This window comes from Convolutriloba macropyga, chromosome 5 (genome assembly GCF_964194025.1).
Source record: "Convolutriloba macropyga chromosome 5, txConMacr16.3, whole genome shotgun sequence".
Lineage (NCBI taxonomy): Eukaryota > Metazoa > Xenacoelomorpha > Acoela > Convolutidae > Convolutriloba > Convolutriloba macropyga.
Window position 1 is genome coordinate 22,545,380 of NC_134472.1, and position 20,279 is coordinate 22,565,658.

At 34.7% G+C, this 20,279-nt stretch overlaps 1 protein-coding gene across 1 annotated transcript; it reads left to right on the forward strand.

Annotated features, from left to right (window-relative positions):
- The first annotated feature begins 5,881 nt into the window (after positions 1-5,881).
- LOC142339233 (enoyl-CoA hydratase, mitochondrial-like) lies at positions 5,882-17,653 on the forward strand. The gene is made up of 4 exons (XM_075389091.1): positions 5,882-6,456; positions 14,733-14,948; positions 15,421-15,488; positions 17,413-17,653. Exons 1-4 carry the CDS (start codon positions 5,913-5,915, stop codon positions 17,476-17,478), a joined length of 894 nt encoding a protein of 297 aa, XP_075245206.1. The 5' UTR covers positions 5,882-5,912; the 3' UTR covers positions 17,479-17,653.
- Positions 17,654-20,279: the final 2,626 nt, after the last annotated feature.

Genomic DNA, 20,279 nt, shown 5'->3' on the forward strand with positions numbered 1-20,279 from the left:
CTGGTCAAATGGAACCAACATTTTTTTTTTTTTTTTAAATGGAACCTGTCCAATTGAATTCCTGCTAATGTGTCAAAAATGAATTTATATCTGTCAAAGGCAAAATTTTGTTTACACTACGGGATATAGCTCTGGAAAACGTTTCTCAACATTGCGATCTAGGTTCAATTAAATGTCGAAGGCATAAAGAAAATAGTGCCGTTTTATTGCTTATCCTATGTGCTTCACCTGTTTGGTTTGCAATTTTTCCTATGCTTGGGGAATTCCAAAAACGCTATTTCAAGTGGATATTTGGTCATTCAGGCTCTTATGGGTCCTGCCTCAAGACGCTCATTATTTTAGCGCCAGGCCATTTTATTGATATCTAGACAATTTGTCTTTTTCTAGATCTGCTGAAAAAGCAAAATGATTTCAATATCTCATTCATCTGGTATGCGCTTGTTAGAAGTATTATAAAACGGTTCTAATATACAATCCATCATCGACATGTCAAACGTTTTCCTGAGCTTTTCTTTGTGCGTGTAGATAGAACATTCAACTATCATAACAGACATAAGGGAAGTGTGAAAGGAAACTTGTCGAAAACTACAGACCAGTGTCGTTGCTTAACATTGAAAGCAAGATATTTGAAAAATGCATCTACGGAGAACTGTCCGCGCACTTCACCAAGTTTCTTTCCTCGAAACAACACGGGTTTGTACCACAGAGATCAGTGTACACGAACATGCTGATATTCTTGAAGAAAATACACGAACACGAGGCGCTGGACAAAAACGTGCAGAGTGAAGTTGTCGTATTCTATACTGATTTTGCGAAGGCATTCGATCGTGCACCCCACTACGAACTTCTTTAAAAGCAGGGCAAATTGGCATTGGAGGTTGTCTCCCTGAAGTCTTATATGACTATCTCAACGGAAGAGAACATTTTGTCCGAGTGGACAACATCAAATCGAAACCTTTACCAGCGACAAGTGGGGTCCCACAGGGATCACTGCTCGGGCCGATCTTATTTTGCATATACATCAACGACCTGCCAGATGCCCTCAGATTTGGCGAACCCTTTATGTTCGCGGATGACCTAAAAATACTCCATATTGGAACACCAGCAGATCAAGTACAGAGTAACCTCGACGCACTGGAAGACTGGGTCACCCGAAACAAAATGGGTCTAGCTATTGAAAAATGCGCCAAAGTTTTGTTCAAAGGACCGGAAAGCCACTTCTACCTGTGTAGAAGTCTCCTCCAAACCTCAGCTGGTGTAAAGGAATTAGGGATTCGGATACAATCCGATTTGACTTGGAAAATCCACTTAGAAGGAAGAATGAAGAAAGCTAACCGAGTCTTCTATTCCCTCAGAAGATCGAATTCGGCGGGTACGTTTAGCAGATCTATTAACGCCTGTTGCATCCGGAAAAGCAATATTGGCTAAACACGTAATGTCCTTAAGATAATCTTCTGCTGACTCTCGAGATTGATTAAACTTACGTTCTTGGAATTTGAGTTTGAAAAGTTCAACGCGGTTTGGACTCAAGTATCGTGTTTCCAAGGATCCGATGGCATTGTCAAATGTATTTCTGGACATATGTGGGAGTTCCAGATAATAGGCAAGGGCACCGCTTGACAAATGCAACTTTAGATAGTCTAATTTTGATGCGTCTGGGACATTTGCGAGAGCCACCGAGCTTGTAATCTGTTCCTTGGAAGTACGGAATTCATCCGTATCTTTCCCTTCAAATGGACTTAGAATCACAGATTGTGATGACTGTTTTGCGGCTAATCCAGTTTGAATTGCTGTTGTGATGGCGTTAGCCATCGTCGCTACGTCTGTCATCTCGTTGGTAGATTTTAGCTTTGCAAGTGGAGATATTGGAGATCCAGGTCATCGATAGAAATAACTTCTGTCTTTGTAAAATACATCGCAAGAAAGAGGATAGATGCTTTATCAAGAGAATGAAAAGAGATTATTTCTTCGTTGAATAAGTCTCGAGAAAAAATAATTGTAATGACAAAGAGAACCTTGTTGAATGTAATTGATAATAAAGTACAAGTTTCTTGATTAATTTTCAGTGCACAATTCATTGGGTAGATTGTATCATTATCCAAATTTTGTGTGTTATTCAGAAGTAAATCAGATAATTTTGGGATCATTTTGAATAAAAGCGATATTGAATTTTCTGTTTTTTTATATAAGTAATTTAGTTCAAGTAAAGTTAGAAAATTACAATGAAAGGTTATTGCAAATTTTGAATCCGTTTTTTTGAGGAAATAGTTGGGAATTCAAAATGTTATTCTTTGATCAGCATTGAGCATGATTGTTTTCTTTTCTTGTTTAATTGTTTCCAGAATATGATCAAAATCGGAGCAATTGAAATCTGAGAAGTAAATCAGCAATTTGTTTCGTCTTGTATAGACAAGATGAATGTTTGTTTGTAAGTGATTTAAGACGCAATATTGTAGTTTCCCAATTTTATGATTAACTGAGACCTTCAGTTTTTTGTGCTTAACGTTAATCGTTCTAAAATTCATTTTTAATTTCAAAACCTTACTGCTTGTCTTTTTCTTTTTAACTGCTCTTTTCCTGTCACCAGGTAATGTCTAAATTTATTATGTAAATTTCTGTCAATTTCTGTAAGTTATTCAATTCTTTCAGGTGTATGGCATACTTCAGATGGTAGAATTTCTTTTAGCAGTTTTCCCAATAAAAACTTCATCATGCAAACTTCAATTCATTCCTCCTTTCTTTTGAGTGAATTAATATTAAACTACTTTACATTAATTTCGAAATTATCCAACAAAATTATTACATTGTTTCACATTCTCAAAAGATTAGGAAATTAACAACATTTCAATCCAATAAGAATTAAGAATATAAATGTACTATTTCAATGGTGCACTTTGTATAAAAGTGTGCCATGACTAATGTAGCCTTTAAAGTTAATATGCGCATCACACTGGGACTTTACAAATCGATGATTCTGCCATTTATAATGTACGGATCCTCCTGCTGTAACTTAAACCGAGGAAATATGCGAAACTTGGAACGGTTTCAACGAAAGGTTGTGTCCTGGATAACAAATAGCAATACACTGAGTTACATCGAACAACTACGTTAGTCAAATCCACTACCCTTGCCAATGTACTATCAGCTCAATGATCTTCTACTACTATCAAGTCTTAACAAATTCAACTGACAAGTACGAAACAGCCTGTGCTGCCTGGAAACAGATCAATGAGAAGAGACGATTATTTTGACTTAACTAAAAAACGACTCGAATTCTTCTTTCGCACCCAAAGCATAGCCAATAGACTTCATCACAGCATTCCATTCGCAGAAATCAACACGGCCTAAAACACAGAATTCTAAAGCAAATGTGGAATGATATCATGATGCGGTACAAACCAGAAAATGTCTGCACGTGGCAGATCTGTTGTGACTGTCAACAGTGCAGAATGACATGGACTAATTTTCTATAACTATTTTTGATCGGGAGAAATCCCTTCTGTAAAGAAAATCCCCAACAACAACAATAACAATTAAGGATAATTTACCTGGACAAAAGGCGAAAAAGAGGCTTCTTTTTAATAAAGATTTTTGTTTAAATAAGTGGTGCTCTTTTTACCTGTCGTTTTTGTACGATGTGTAAAGATTCTGATAGTTTAAAATAATTTTCTGTTTCATTATTTATATGCTGCTTGTGGCGAATTATGTCTTTTCTCTCTCTCATATGCTCATGTCGTCAACTTAAAAAAGGAGCGTTTTTGCAATGAATTGGAGCGTCATTTAAAACCAATTTAAACAAAGCTATTTATATTGTGTTTTTTGATGACGTCAATAAGTTTCATATTGGGTTTCGGAATTGTAATATTGACTTTCGGATATTTTCATTTTTCAAAACTTGTTCAAATCTATGCGTTGTTTTGAAAATGAGAAATTATTTTCAAACTTATCTATTTTGTTAAAATTTATCTATTTTAGAATTTTAACTTTAATTTTTAAAGTTATCTATTTTGATTTGAGCGCACGTGCGTTTGATCGGCGTGTAGTTGATCATTTCAATGTGCCACAACAGCTTATGACTCTCGAAGCAATACGTATAGCACAACAGAAGCCAACACTGATTACGCGCGATGAGTACAGAAGCCAGGGGCTTACATTTAAATACTAGTTAGCAGTGGTCATGTTACTTTTTTTTGGAAAAATGCGTATTAGCGAATTAAAACATTTAAATGTCTTAAACACTTACCGGAATGGTAGAAACTTATAGGCAACTTTTAAGCGATAAACGACAAGATCATGCATCTAAATTAAAGATCTAAACGAAGTTTCGTTTAAAAAAATATCTTCCGAGAAACTTATTTTACTGTTTTGTTTCATAATTGAAATGAGATCATATTAATTGTAAATAAATTGACTTTAGTTTGCTTTTTAGCTGAAGATGCTAGATATAGCCAAATCGCTTGTAAATATAGTTTTATCATTGACTTAGTCCTTTAACAACTGTAATCTAATTTAATCATCCTTTTTTCTGCCACTTTTTTCCTTGTTTCGGTAAAAAGAGACATGGCATTCTTTTCCAATGGTTCAAATATATTTCAAAACTAAAACACTCATAGTGATTTTCGAATTTTTTTGATAGCCGACATTCTTCCGTCGGACTTTTTAAATGGAGATCTTCAATTGTTAGTAGCCTATCACTGATGGTGTATTGGACAATCACTCTGTAATTCATTGTTTTTGTGGACCCTGAGCACTTAACCAAATGCTGCGCCTTTAACCAAATGCTGCGCCTTTGAGTCAAGAATTTTGGTGTTCCAAAATTCTCGTGGTTTTATTTCGAAAGGTTTTTACAGACATAGGTGTCAGCGCATCCGCAACATTCAATCGCATAGATTGCGTGTGATTTCAGACCGTTCTCAAAAGGTGAGGGCAGGCAAGTTTTCAGTTTGCGGGTTGTAAAAATTGTTTTTGTGCAGCTCTTTTGCAGCCGTTTGCGAAATTGCAGACTAATGTTCCGCTGTATTGAATAGAGAACTCGGTCACGTAGACTTTTCGTTTTTTTTCCGTCTGTGCTGTTACTTAATTTTCAATTAATTGGCACTTACTTTCAATCAATAGAGTTGCATGAGTTATAAGCGTTCAAAATTTTACATGAGCGAACTTTGTGGCAGCAGTAATGAAAGGAATGTGAATTTTAAAATCTGTGATGTCGGGAAAGGCATATTGATTCGCTTGCACTAATGAAAACGGGTCCATCAGCTTGAAGGGCATGGAGCCAATTGTTGAGACCTTAAGTTTTCAAAATCTCGCATTCAATGAACGTGATTGAAGGAGCACGAAGATATAACTAGTATCTCAATTGGATGGAAAATATGGAAGCGAGGCGGTTTAAGCAAATGAAGAAAAACATGGGGCATTGACGTATGTTTTCTTGTACGACCCGAATCCTATGCAGCTGATATTTTAGCAAACTTATCTTACCAATCCCCTGCTTAGTTTTCATCACTAAAGTTTTCATTCTTGTAACCATTAACTTCAAAATTTGCGTTAATTTTTCATTCATGCTCAAATTATCTGCAAAACGTGGTTTCCATGTATGTTTATTTGAAACCTATATTTCAATTTTTATTCGTTATGAGAAACAGAAAAGATCCACGAATTAATGAGGGGATTTCGTCTTATTTATCTATTAGAAAAACAATCGTCTGATTGCCATAGAGGTTCTGATCCACTCAATTGTCATTTCTCCTGATAGTGCCTGATTTAAAACAACCGGGAAAAGAAAAAGCGACTACTGCTGTCCTCAAGAAACTTTATTTCTAATTGAAGTTTTGGATCTTTCCAGTCGTCGATAATTAACTTGTTATGAAAATGTAAACTGACGGTTTTTATGGTCATGTTTTCAGATTTCGTAAATGAATGGTTTGTTTTTGAAGTCCTTGAAGGCCTCTTGTATTGTGTCCTCCCCTGTGGCAAATAATTGTAAGATATCTTTAACGGTTTTGAGAATGTGTTCAACCAGCGGTAATCAGTATTCTAATATTCTTGTGTCAAAGAAAGGCGAGAAAAGTAACGTAGGGTTTATCCAGCTGAATCGGCCCAAAGCTTTGAATGCTCTGAACTCTCCGCTCATGGAAGAGTTGTTAGCTGCCATGAAGGAGTTTCAAAACGACAAAAAAATAGGCTGCTGTGTAATAACTGGAAATGAGAAAGCGTTCGCAGCGGGAGCTGACATTAAAGAGATGGCCAGTTTGTCATTCCAACAGCATTATATGACAAATTACTTGGCTTCGTGGAGTGATCTTAACAAAGTAGGCAAGCCAATAATTGCAGCCGTGGATGGACATGCTCTCGGTGGTGGATGCGAACTTGCCATGATGTGTGACATAATTTATGCTGGAGAGAATGCCTCCTTTTCCCAACCAGAGATCACGCTGGGGACAGTCCCAGGAGCTGGAGGTAACTTTGTCATGCTTCATTATCAATGGTTTTTCTCACCAATTATGATACGTGGAATTTTTTTCGTTTGTGGCCCCCAACTTAGTGGGTGCTTATTCTTTGACACCCCCGTGTTCATATGCTGTAATAAGACAACGATACATTTAATTGCACATGCATACTACTATATGCTTTGCTTGAACCTTCAGCAACAGAAAGGACCTTCTTATTAATAGCCGCACAGCGATAGCTGGGGCTATTATTGGCCTTCTCTTGGTTTTTTACAATTCAAAGAATTTGAATTGTATTGGGGCGCTGTCTTTTTACGACTCGAAGAGGAGTATTGGAGAAGTCCTTTTTTTTTAATCAATTTATTGGAGTGATTTTTGAAGCGGGAAATGAAACGCGTGAAAAAATTTGGAGTGATTTTGGTGCTGAACAAAAGTGAAGAGCGGAGCGAAAAGAGAGTGGTTTTTGTTCATACCGCTGTTTTTGAGAGAGCGGGAAATTGATGTGTGAAAAAATTTTCTCTAAGCGAGCGAAATTTTTTTGTTCACGTGCGGCATTTAAAAGCAGTTTTTTGCAACTTTTGATGGTTATGAGGTTTGATTATGATATTGTATTAGTTTTAGGTCTGTTTTGATAGGAATTGAAGCTTTCAAGTAGTTAATTTGATTTTTAATGCTAATTTGGAGATTTTTGATCAGTTTTGTTGATTTTTAGACGAAATTTAATGATTTTTTACCTGTTTTTTGTTTTACTGCTTTAAGTGGGATTTGAATAGAAGCTTTTTACTTAAGGAATTGTCAGATAACAATTGATTAAAGTTTCGTGGGTATAAATCATTTTTATCTTAGGAAAAATGACAGAAAAATTGAGAAATTTTAAACCATTTTTCTCATTTTTTGCAGTTTTTCTTTTTTAATCTTACACAAGCTTCTTACCCACCCTATTATAACTTTCCCATTGTCTTGCGGGTTTTTCATTGCTCTAATTGCAAGCGAACCTTATTCGGTTTTATGTTTCCTTGTACTATTAAGAAAACGCATTTAGTTTTTATAGTTTTTTTGTTCAATTTGTTTTTGTATGCCGTTTCTATTCTTCCTTAATTTCTTTATGGCATCTGCGGAGGTTTATTGTTCACAATAGTTGTTCTACTTGTTTAGTAATAAGTATGAGCAGTTTTGGATATGAATTTTTTTTTTGAGAAATTTGACAAAAAAAGGCGAAAATTGGAACTATTTTTCTTAATTTTTTTGGCAGTTTTTCGGGTTTTTCTGTTTTTAGACAGTTTCTTAGCCTAATATGAATTGCCTATTGTTTTGCGAGCATCTGGAAACCCTATTGGCTGAAAAGATTTTTTCTTTGGATTTAATGCTTTTGTAATATTTAAAAAAAATTACTAAATTTTTCCAGTTTTTTAGTGCAAGTTGTTTTTAAGAGCTTTTTTTTAATGATTTGGCTTCAAGTATTTTTAAAACATTCGCTTAAGTGGTTTTAGTAAGTACTAGTTGTTCTGATGAAGTAATTTCGGCAGGGATTGTTATTTCGGGATCTCAATTTATAACAAAATTTGATCAGATGTTTTTTTTCAGATTTTAACAGGTTTGTTTTTTTGTTTTTACTTTTTTGTTTTATGGTTTGATTTCGAGATAATCAGAAATCAGTGGAGGTCAAATTTTTCTTATGAGTAATTGGATGGCTATTAAATGGATTTTCACTTCGAGTCGTTTCCGGAATTCTTCCGGCTATGTTTTTTTTAAGATCTGTTCACACATTTTCATGATTTTTGAAGTCAAATTGGAGTAGTGATTTTGGTCACGCCGAAACAGGAAATGGAGCGAAAAGCGAGTGGTTTTGCGGCGTGAATTTTTTTCGCTCTAATTTTAAAGTAGAGTGCGAAAATGGTGTTTGAACAAAAATTCGGTTTCTCGGTAGTGGTTTTTGTTCACATGCGGCAATTTCACTCTGATTTTTACTGTTTTTTCAATTTTTTGGACCGGATTTTTTTCTAAATGGTTTTCCCAATCCTTTCACAGCTTATTCTAGGCCTAGTTTTTTTGTTTGAATTAAATTTTTATTTCTCGCTAGTGGTTTTTTGTTCACATGCTGAATTTTGACATTGATTTTCTGTTTTTTTTTCTGGTTTTTTATCTGATTTTTTCAAAATGGTTTTCTCAGTTCACTCATAGTCCATTCTAGGTCTAGTTTTTCTGTTTAGTCAATGAAAATTCTTTGAATTGTACGTCAGGACTTGTCCTGCTATGTTTTTTTATTTCGTCGTCATGATTTTTGTTACGACCATATGACGTCACAGCCACTTTTTGTTCATTCGTTCATGCAATTTCAACTGAATTGCATGTGTGACGTCATTTTTCGCTCTTAGTGGAGCGAGTTTTTTTGTTCATGAGGGTGATTATATTTTTGGTCACACTTGACTTACCTCACTCTCAAAAATGACTTCCTCACTTTGAAATTGACTTTTATTTACTTTAATTCAAAGAGATAAGGTCAAATGGGTGTGTGTCACTCTAAATGAAGGTTATTTGAGATCAGCTAATAGAGGCAGCAATAACTAACTTATACAGATTTTTAATCAAATTATAACAGATCAGCCTTCAGTGAAAAGACGAATTTTTTTGGTCTGTCTTTTTTACTGTTTTTTTAGACTGCCGATCTACGAATCTATTGAGGCTATTTTCTGGCAATCTGCCAGCTATGTTAAAAATAAATGTGAAACCCCCAAGCAACAATATACAAAACAAAGGATGTAGGCACGTTCAACAATGCCATGTCGGAGAAATAAGCAGATGGATGCAGCATAACTGACGAAAAGACTATGTGCAACTCTTTTAACAAAAACTTTTAAACAAATGGACAAATGCAAAGGAGAAAATGTGAAAATTGGTAAAAAAAAAATAGGTAACAGAATTTTGAACAATTCAACTTCCGAGGTGTCAATTTATCTAAACATTGATAAATTAACAGCCATAAAGCAGCAGGTCTATGCTTTTGAATGCTTGGGCTGTAAAAGCTAGCAAATATACATTATTCAAAAAATTGTCTTACTATTGTTCAAGCGCAAGTCACACATATCCACAAGAAAGGACCAACAACCATTCTGACCATTAATTATCGCCCTATTCTGTGAAATATACAAAACTATTTGAACTACTTCTAATCCAAATAATCGACCATCCAAGCTAACACAGACAGCCGAATGGGGAGCAATTTGATGTTCAAAAGAAATCGTTAACAAACGTTGTACTATATCTCTCAAAAACAGTGATTGATTGAAAATTTTGAAAATGATTAAAGTCCTGTGGCCATCTTTTTGGATCTTGCAAAAGCTTTTGACTCCATTTCTCAAAAGATTTTCTTAGAATGCATTTATTTAAATTTGTAAAGCAATGGCTCTTAAGTACTTTCCCGAGAGACAAATGGCATTGCGGTACAATCAGTTACAATTTCGTGGCAAACCTCTTGTCCACAATGGTGTTCCTCGGGGCATAGTTTTAGAACATCCAGTTTTCTATGTTACTGATTTATTGAAAGAATTTAGAGATGACTGTGATGTTGTCCAATTTGCGGACGATAGTAGTTTTTTTAAGTCAATATTGTCCCGAGAAAAATCTCAAATTATTTTGCTAAAAACAGATCGTTATTTAGAAGTAAATCAACTAAATTATCAGATGAATGATAAAAGAAAACTGCTCTGGTATCTGGCAAAAACGAACCAAAGTTGGATACTTAATTCAAATATAACGCTATATGACCTCAATGCTGCTGAAATCTAGGAATTAATCATGATAACAAATTGACATTCGAAGATTGTTTAAACACTGTCTTGTGGAATAAGACCAAAATATCCGCTCTATATACCTTATCGGATATAACGTCCCACTAGAAACGAGGTTGGATGTAGAGGGTTTCTGGCTCTAAAACACCAAGAATTGCTCGTCGTACTAAAAAGATGGCTTCTCAGCTGTCTCTGTGAATTACATACTTAGAGACTATTAAGGCGCTCGGAGAATTGCTCAGATACAATGTCCTCGGGTTTTACCTGTTTATCTCGTTTCTGAAAGACAGGCACCTAAACTGTATAGATCCCATTATTTTTACACATTGAATTGTAAGGGGAAGTTGATGAATAGCAAATTTTGAGAAATCATGTAATGGAAATTGACTCGCAGTTGCTGGGCATAAATAGTTGATTTATTTATCACTTCTGCGTCTCTAACAATTCTTAACCGAATATTTCTGAACATTTTTTGGTATAAGTTTTGGCTTCTCGAGTTTTTTCACTATTTGGCGTCCATTTACTTTCCTTATTTGCGTTAAGGAACACTTCTTTCTTTTTTGGTTGCTACAGAGAGCTTTGACAAGTGCAATATAGAATTCGCCTGCTGAAATCAGTTGTTTCAGTTTTCAATTGATTCGAGAAGCAAAAGTTGGTAATCATGGCCGTTCCAGGCTAATATTTTGCGGTTTGTCCTATGAACGGCTTTTGAAATACAAACTTTGCTTTTCGGATTATTGTTACGACCCACTTGTGGGGGAGTAACTATATACTCAAATGGTTTTTTTTGTTCAGTCAATTTTGGCTGATCGATATATTCATCGTAGAGAAATGTGAGTGGTATCATTAAAACGCTCGTCCAGCATAGAATTCAAAATTAAAAAGATTTTTTCGAATTTCGTATTTTTCGAGGAGTTATCGAGGTTTAAAGTTGTGAGTTTTGTGTGATATTTGTTCACTTTTAGCATAATTTTGTTCACTTTTAGCGAAATTTTAATTGAAATTAAGGCCTTTCTATTAAAATATTATTTCAAAATTACATTTCACGCTACAAAATGAATCAATCTTGTGCTACCAATAGACCGATAAAAAGGCTAGTTCTGGTCTCATGGGAATGTTTACTATAAAAAAAAGTCCAGTTTAATTTGAGAGCTGTTTTTTAGAAAAATTTTCCTATTCATCATTGTCATTTTAGTCATTTAGAGACTAGTCACTTTTCATATCGAGGTTCTGTTAATGACAAACCTCATTTACAGTAAACTGAATCCCAATGAACAAAATATTTGTTCTCAAGGGATCACTCATGTGCTTTTTTTGTATTCAACTCAGGGTTTTTGAAATTTTTAGTGAAATTTTGATTTTCTTTTTGAGATCTTAATAATTTTTGGGAGTCGTATGGCATAGACTCACTAACTACAAGGGCGATTGATTTCCTAATGTGCATTAGGTAAACCTTTATGATTCTGTGAGTGGACAGCCAATGGCTGCTAAGACTTTAAGAAACAATTTTTCGAATTTTTTTTCAATATTAACCGATATTTAACTTATTTTCATGAACAGTAAGCCAGTATCAGTAATGACAGAACGACGTTCCTTATAAAGCAACCGAAATTGTAAGTGGTTTTATCTGCTAACTATGTGTTTTATGACGTCAATAACACGAGTTTTCATATCAAAAAAATTTGGATTTTGCAATTTTGGTTCCTTTTGAAATCTAAACTCATTTATCCTAATATTGATAGTTGGCTTAGAGAAGACGTCCCATGGATCATAGTGACATTTTTCAGAGAAAAGATTATGGTTTAAATGGCTTCCACTTTCTATTTGCATTTCTGCTGAATTTTTTTGCTTTTTGCCTGTATTTGTCGTTGTTTTCATAACCATAGGACTTATTGTGATGTCTCATTGATAACATACTGATGAAAAACATTTGTGTCTTCTCATCAAGTCATAACGTAGCGTATTTTTTGGATTGCAGTGAAAGCTCTCGAATTTAATGGCTGTTAACACTTTAAAAATAATTTTTTTCGGAATTTTTTTGGACATTTACCAACCTTAAACTTATTTTCGTGAACTGTAGGTCAGAGTTACCCTGGTAAGCGGTTTTATCTTCCAGCAATTGGTTTTATGACTTCAATAACACGAGTTCTTATAAATTTTAATTTTTTGACGTTTTTTATTGTAATTTTGATTACATTTCTTTTTTTTATCAGAGTATCCTAATATTTGTAGTTCCCAGAGGCTTTGAGGAGACTTTAAACGGATCAAAGATAAAGTTTTCAGAGAAAAGTTTACGGTTTAAATGGCTTTGACACTTTCTTGAACTTTTCTACAGAATTTTTGGTTACTGCCTGCTTTTGTTGTTCTTTTCATAATCTTAAGACTTTTGTGATGTCTTATTGATGATTTAAGATTGACGAGCATCTTTATATTATCATTGAGGAATAACTGCGTATTTATTGACTTCTGCCGACAGCTATTGACTTCAGTGGCTGTTCAGAGTTTTAAAAATAAATCGAATTTTTTTTGAACACCAACCTTTATTAAACCTAGTTCCATAAACTGTAAGTCAATCTCAGTAAAGACAGAACCCCTCTCCTTTTTTGCATACAAAATTAATCTGTTAGCGGTTTTAACTACTAACTTTTGGTTTTATGACTTCGGTGTCACGAGTTTTCATTTTGGCTTTTTTTGTAATTTTGGTTCCTTTTGAAGTGTTATCTCATTAACCCAACATTGATAAGTCCCATTGGCTTAGAGAAGACGTCCAATGGTTCACAGATAAAGTTTTCAGAGAAAATCTTATGGTTTCAATAGCTTCGAAACTTGCCTCTCGCACTTTTCTGAGTTTTTGGTTTTTGCATGTATTTGTTGTTGTTTTCATAATCATAAGACTTATTGTGATGTCCACTTGATGACTTATATTTGACAAATATAGTTTCTTTCTCATTGAGGCCTAATTTAGCGTATTTTTGACTGGCGTTGAAAGCTGTTGAATTTAATGGCTGTGATATAACTGTTTTACTCAAAAACTTCGTGTTTTTATTATATTTGTTTATACTTTTAAAGTCATATTGTTAAGAAAAGAACAACCCCAATGCTGTTAAAAAGTATATGAAATTAAAAAAAAATCCAAAGTCTTCTCTATTCTTCGGTTCGACACCTTTCTCGCTCATTTTTTTTTCTGAACTTGCTGTTTTGCTTTTTTTTAATTCTTCGTGTATTCGTAAAATGTTGACTGGTCTCATAGGCTTCTAATTAAGGATTGAAAAAATGATGTTACTCAATGCAGTCAGTTTATAGCGAAATTTATTAAAGTTTATGATTTTGTTCGATTTCAAAGACTTTTATATTTTTCAGTTTTTGTTCTTTTCGTCAACTTGTAACTCATACTCATCAATGAGAGGTTCCATTTCTTGTAATTCAAAAACCATTTTCCACTGATATCATGTCGTAACTGATGTTTTGTTTGTTGGACAATATGCGTTTTCATAAAAGTTATGTGAGTGGTCAATATTTGAGTTTCTTTTTTCTTCTAGCACATTCGCTAAAAAAAATTATATTTTTGCTTATTTTGTCCTTTGTTTTTTTCCTCGTAGTCTTTCTTGTGGCAGATTTTGTGAGCGCTGCATCGGGACATGGTGTTATGTACATCAATTAGTAGTTCGGTTGTTTTACGATTTTTTGAACTCAAATATCTATTTTTGATTATCTCTTCAGGTTGACAATTAAGTCAAAAATGTCGATGAGCTCGGGTCGGAACATCATGTGCGAACGCACATTAGCGAGCATCCTTGTTTCTTTTATGCCACCTTTCATTTGTGTTCCAGAGTTCTAGACGCTAAGGCATCGTTTGCGAGTAATTGCTCTTGTCTTACTTTCACGGTTTTCTGATTGTAGAATCCATTTTTAGGCTGCAAGCAATTTTTGGCAGCTCTTTATGAATGACTATACTTGACGCACGGTGGAGTTATTATAATACGTGAGCAATACGTGTAAACTTGCATCTGAACTTGTTGAAGCGACATGCGTGGCCGTGGTTGGCACGTGCGTGGTTAATATTTTCAGTAATTCACTCTTCAAAAAACATTTGCAGAATGTGTGAACAAATTCTAAAGTGCTTTCAGAGGAAACGTGAAAAAATGAACTACGGAAGATAAAGCAATAAAAATAAAAGTTGATAGATTTGATCAACTTATTTGGCTCTTTATTAATTCGGATCTTTCAAATTATGAGCCCCCATCATGGTATATTTACGGTAACGGGGGGCTATAAGTTATATGACCACAAACGAAGGGAGGAGGACAATTAGTTCTGTATGCTGTTTTAATTGTTAGAGCTGCAAAGGTAGTGCGAAGTTATGCTTGTTTGCTCGTCTCACATAATTAATCGATAGAGACATTTCTTGAGGAAAAGAAACTTCTTCAGAGGACTTATTTGCTGTGTAGCTTGTATGAATTCGACAATGAAAATCTTGTTCAGTCTATTCCAATTGTAGGTACACAGAGGTTGACTCGTGCAGTTGGGAAGTCTCTTGCTATGGAGATGGTGTTGAGTGGGAAGAGATTGACAGCTGTGGAGGCGGAGAGGAAAGGTCTGGTCAGTGCAGTGTACCCTTCGAGTGAACTGGTTGAGAAGAGCATCCAGACTGCTGAGAAGATAGCCAACATGCCCAAAATGATCGCCATGATGTGCAAAGAATCTGTCAATAACGGTACAGTAACAAATAATTTAAACATGTTATTTTACCGCACACTATTTGTGTAATGGTTGGAGGAACCATTGTTTTTTCTTTGTCTGGTAAACCCTCTGTTCGCCATTATTCCCAGTATTCAATGTTAGATCTTTTTTTTGATAGTACAAAGGTTACAAACATGGGCACAGCTAAATATCCTAAAACATGTCCAGGAAACTAGAAATGCAAGAAATTCGTGCCTCATTAGCAAGCAAGATCTTATCAGAGCCAAGGTTAATAATAGCGATAACTAAAACAGTTTGTGCAATCAACCAAGGCTAGTTAATAATCTGATAAAAGCGTTTAATTTGATTTGGACATCAAGCTATCTGAAAAAGCGCCCGCAAAATGGAGTCTCCAATTTGTGTCAATTGACACTCACAATCGGGTTATTAAAATGAGTTATGGATCTTATGTATAGAGTTGTTGTATGCGTGTTGTGTTGTTTCAGCCTTTGAGATGAGTCTAAGTGAGGGCTGTCACTTCGAGAGGAGACTGTACCAGTTCTCATTTGCCACTGTAAGTAGTTTCAACACAACACATCTAATTGTGGAATCTTCCTTTTCCCCGTTAAATTATGAATCTAAAAGTAATCGCCCTCAAACAAAGTTCGAAGAAATTAGGTTAGTCTACCGAGAGAAAGCAAACGCTTCTTCTATTGTTACATGGGTGTTAGGAACTTTATATCAGCCCAACATTTGCCCATCAAGAAGCCAATTTTGGCCCATCGAAAAGATTTTTGCTGAAAGATAAGGTATCATCAAAAAGTCCGAATTTCGGATCATTTTTCTTTGGTTATGTTAGCCACCAGAATTTGTTTGTTTTTCATTCGTTTGATTACTAGTTTTTTAAAGTCTGACAGGATCTAATTCTTCATTCTCTGAGAACCAAGTAATATTTTGAATTTTTAGGAACTTGTTTGGATAGTTTTGTGCGTCGCTTTTTAAAATCGCTAACAACCAACGTTCGTTAGTGTCATTGTTGCTCGTTTCTTGAGAAGAGGAATCAATATAGAAGACAAATCAAGGTATCTATTTGATAAACTATCAGTCAAATTTGAGTTTCCTATTTCAAAAACTTCCAGTTTGTCTTTTTTTTCTAATAACACTTGTGTAAGTATATTGTAGTTCTATATATCGTTCTATAAGTTACAAGAAGACTTGAGATATTAAAGAGTTCGGATTTAACTAAAGTAATTGCATAATTTTTTTTGAGAAAAAGTGGCATTAGAAAAGTTTTTTTAATAGCCGCAGAGCGATAGCTGGGGCTATTATTGGCCTTGGCTGGGTTTTTTTATTTCGTCGTCAGGATTTTTACTACGACCATTTTTGTTCATTCGTTCGTGCAATTTCAACTGAATTGCATACATGACGTCTTTTTTATCTCTTAGTGAATGTGAGTTTTTGTTCATTCGCGTGAATAAGGTTTTGGTCACATTTGACTTGCCTTTCTCAAAAATGACTTCCTCACTTTGAAATTGACTTTTCTTTCCTTTAATTCGAAGTGATAAGGTCAAGTGAGCGTACCACTCTAATTGAAGGGTATTTGAGAGCAGTTAATAGAGCAGTTAGAAGTATTTCATAGTGCATAGTGTCCTTAAATTGCTGTGAAGTTCTAATTTCAAAGTGAAAAGGTCAAGTTTTAACTGGTTTTTCTTTCTTGAAGTAAACGTTCAAAGTTCATAATGGCCTTGTCCGAGGTAAAGTTTTTTATTTCCGTATTTTATAATTTTTCCTTGGGTTTTTTTGAGACTCTGATAGCTTTTTAGAGATATTGGTTTGGGTTAATGGATAGGTTTTAAAACGCGTCCATTTCCACCTTTCTGTCAATTCAAAAGAAATGTATTGATTCGAGGTTTTCCTCGTTTTGATTATCTGTCCTAATTTTCTAATCTCGATTTTTTAAATTGATTTGAACGTTCATAAAGATCAAAATTAATTTTAATTGAATTAGTTCTGTTAAGCGGTCTTTAGATCTTAAATTATTTTGTTTGGTGGAAGTATGAAAAAGTATTGGGTCGGAATGGGGAGAACTTTAACGTGGAGCATGAATTTACTGTCATTGCTGGTCTTCATGGTTTTTAGGAGGAGGAGGATTATTTTATTTAGATAAATAATTGTAGTTTTGACTTTTGGTTGGAGATTGGCATATGACGGATTGTAACATTATCGATACACCTTGTTGCTATGATTTAACACGGCAGACTAGAAGTAACTGCTATCACGTTTCACATAAGCTGTAATACTGCAGTATCAAATGGTCAGCTGAAAATCGGTGTCTTTTTGTGAACTAGAAGCAATAGGTGCAATAGGTGCTATTATGTTTCATGTTAATTCCTATGATGAAATTGGAGTCCAGTCTCGGGATAGCCCAGAAAAATTGACGATAAGAAGGATAGGAAAGAATTGTTACCTTATCAAATAGGCTGTTATGTTTTGTTCAGAATGACAACAAAGAAGGTATGACTGCATTCCAAGAGAAGAGGAAGCCATCCTTCACAGACTCTTGATGATTGATCTTCTCACTTCATCAACATGACAAACTTGATACAAAAACTATATTTCTGTGAATACAGCATTATTTGAACTCTTATCGCTAATTTGCACTACTTTTGATTATATAGGTAGGTATTAAATGTATATCTCCTGTGCAAATGTTTAAAAATTTAAATCGTTTAAACGTGATTGGTTTCTCACAAATTATTCTTTGATAAATTTTGTTCAAAATTTTGTGCGCAAAAAATTTCACTTCTCGATTGAGTATTCTAGTTCATCAAAATTGTTTGTCAAATGTCCTGACGGCAATGGCCAGTAGTCCCTATTAGTTAACCACGGGTGCTCAATTCGATAAATCGATCATAGTTTCGGACGTATTAAAAAAATTTAAATCGTAAGTTGTGACCTACAAGATTCAAAACAAAACATTGGGAAATTTACGGCGAAATTCAGGATCAATTCGCTGACAAATCTAACTGGTTTAAATCTAAATCGCTAGTTCGTTCCACTATTGTCAGTTGTAACTAACTAGATTGTTGCCCTTCGACCTATTGAGAAAAGAGTTGGGTTGCATCCAATTTATTGAGCCGAGACGTCGAATTCTCCGTCTACCGTTGTCATAAGCTGCTAAGTGACGACGGCTGAGTTCATAGCACATAAACAAATATCTCGCCAGAACTATTTTGGACAACACTAGTCAAATATACTATTGCGTAGCCCTTGATTGGATATGTAAGTTTATATCTGCTGCTTAGTGATGGCAACTTCCGTTTGTGTTTGGTAGAAATTGAACAGCTTTTTGACATTAACTTTATAACTGATTATGTAATACCATTACTAATTGCGTGACAGTTTTAGAGCCCTCGTTTTGCACAAATCTGAAAATCGCTTTGAAAACTGAAAAGATGATTGTTTAGTTTTCCAATTTTTGTGATGTAGAAATTAATTCAAAATATTGTCTTTTTGTTCCTTGTGGGTGTTTTTCATCTTTCAAATGGCTTAAAAAAATCTGAAAATTGAGAGAACCGCTCGATTAAAGTTAAAGGCTGAAAAATGGCAAAGCAACTAAAAGCTTTTCACCCTTGCTGCTAACATCTGATATCCGGTAATTGTTGGGTCAATTAGAAATCTTTATTTCGTAAGCATTGTTTGGACATTATAATTCTTTAATTGCTCTCGAATTAAGTTTGAAACAAATGTAAGGTTGAAGCGTTGGTCTTATTTTTTTGCAAAAATTTTGCTTGACCGTTCTGAATTTTCGAGTGACTTTTACGCCCTTGACTTTCGTTTTGCGTGATCAAATTTTGCTCCCTCATTCACAAATGTCAGCAGTTATGCTCAAGTGTTCGCAAATGGAAAATGCGCAGAATTTGGTATACTAAAAAGTATCGGTGGTTACCTCTGGAAGTTTTGGCAGTGAACGTTTGTTGCACAGACAAACAAAATCTATAATTGCACAGGTACTCACTCTTGAGTTACATTTGGATGTCAAGCTAACAAAATTTACACTGATTTACATTAATTTCCATGTCTTCGGCAACAATATTTTTGTCAAAATATTTTGGTTGCTGATAAATCTTTAAGGACCTGTTTGACCTCGCTCTAACCTGAATGAGCCATATTGTCTGCAAACTGCATAGAACTCTATAGAACTTTTCGTTAAAATCCAGAAGACATCGCCACAAAACTAACGGTTCTACAGCTGTTATTTGAAGGCCATTTTCAGTGATGCAAAGGGGCAGTTCTCATTAGTGGCTTTACTGTTTTAACAATGGGATAGATTTGTATGATATTGGGGAGCCATTTTTAAAAAAAATTCACTATTTATTTGTCACACTATTTATATTCATACTTTAACGTCAATGAAAAGTCAATTGAAGCGGTAGTTTTTGGTAACGCTAGCATAAAAAAAGAGTAGTTATGAAGTATAAAAATATCAAAAAGCTTTTTAGAAAAGGGAACTTCTTGAAAAATGCGTGAAGAATTTTTACAGCGCAAGAGAATAGGCATTTCTTTGAATGAAACTAACACAAAATTAGGAAAATGGAGTGAGATAAATTAAATAAATTTTCCTTAAAATTTCACTGCACCAAAATTGTAGAATGATATCTTGGTAATCATTTATCATATTTTCCCTTTTTAATTTTTTTTAATGAAAAATGTGACTAATATGAACAAATTAAAAAACATGTTATTACTTCCTCATCAGTTATATGATATTTACAATATATGTACTGTTTATGAACAGCGAAGGCTATCAAAAACTCATTGAGTTTTTGACAATCAGATTGTTTTAAGAATGACTTTTCTCCCCCTATGTATAATTTCGGTTCTCATTTTGGTTTTTCATCCAGATTTGAAGTCGAATTGATTGGATTCCAATTTGCTAGTCGTCTTTGGGGATCAATTGGCGATACAATTCTAAGGCTGGTAGTTTTGTACGTCTCCCTGTCTTCGACTGTTTTTTGGAGTAAAACACTTCTGTGGGTAGGAGTTTGTTGGTTCGTCGAAGGAATCGTCTTTGTCGAATGCCTAGTAATTGGGGCTTTTTAGGGCCGTTTACCTGACGCGTGAGGAAAGTTGTTGAAGTGCCTTAGATGGGGACGTTGCTGTGGTAAGTTTAAGTTCCACAGTATTGTGTTGGTTCTGCTATCAATAAACTGGGGGATAATTGAATTAAATTCAAGATTCTTGTCGATCCAACTTATTCTGGTGTCCGTTTTTACGCCGCAATTTGTATGGGAATTTTGTTTTGACGCCGCTCCGAAATTCGAGCCGGTTGGTGAAACAGCTCTGTTAAAATGAGGTGTTTCAT

Bases quoted from the DNA above. Each gene is read 5' to 3' on its own strand.
- LOC142339233 (XM_075389091.1), top strand. From the start codon at position 5,913: ATGAATGGTTTGTTTTTGAAGTCCTTGAAGGCCTCTTGTATTGTGTCC. The intron at 6,457-14,732 runs GTAACTTTGTCA...TTCCAATTGTAG, and splicing joins GACAGTCCCAGGAGCTGGAG to GTACACAGAGGTTGACTCGT. The intron at 15,489-17,412 runs GTAAGTAGTTTC...TGTTTTGTTCAG, and splicing joins ACCAGTTCTCATTTGCCACT to AATGACAACAAAGAAGGTAT.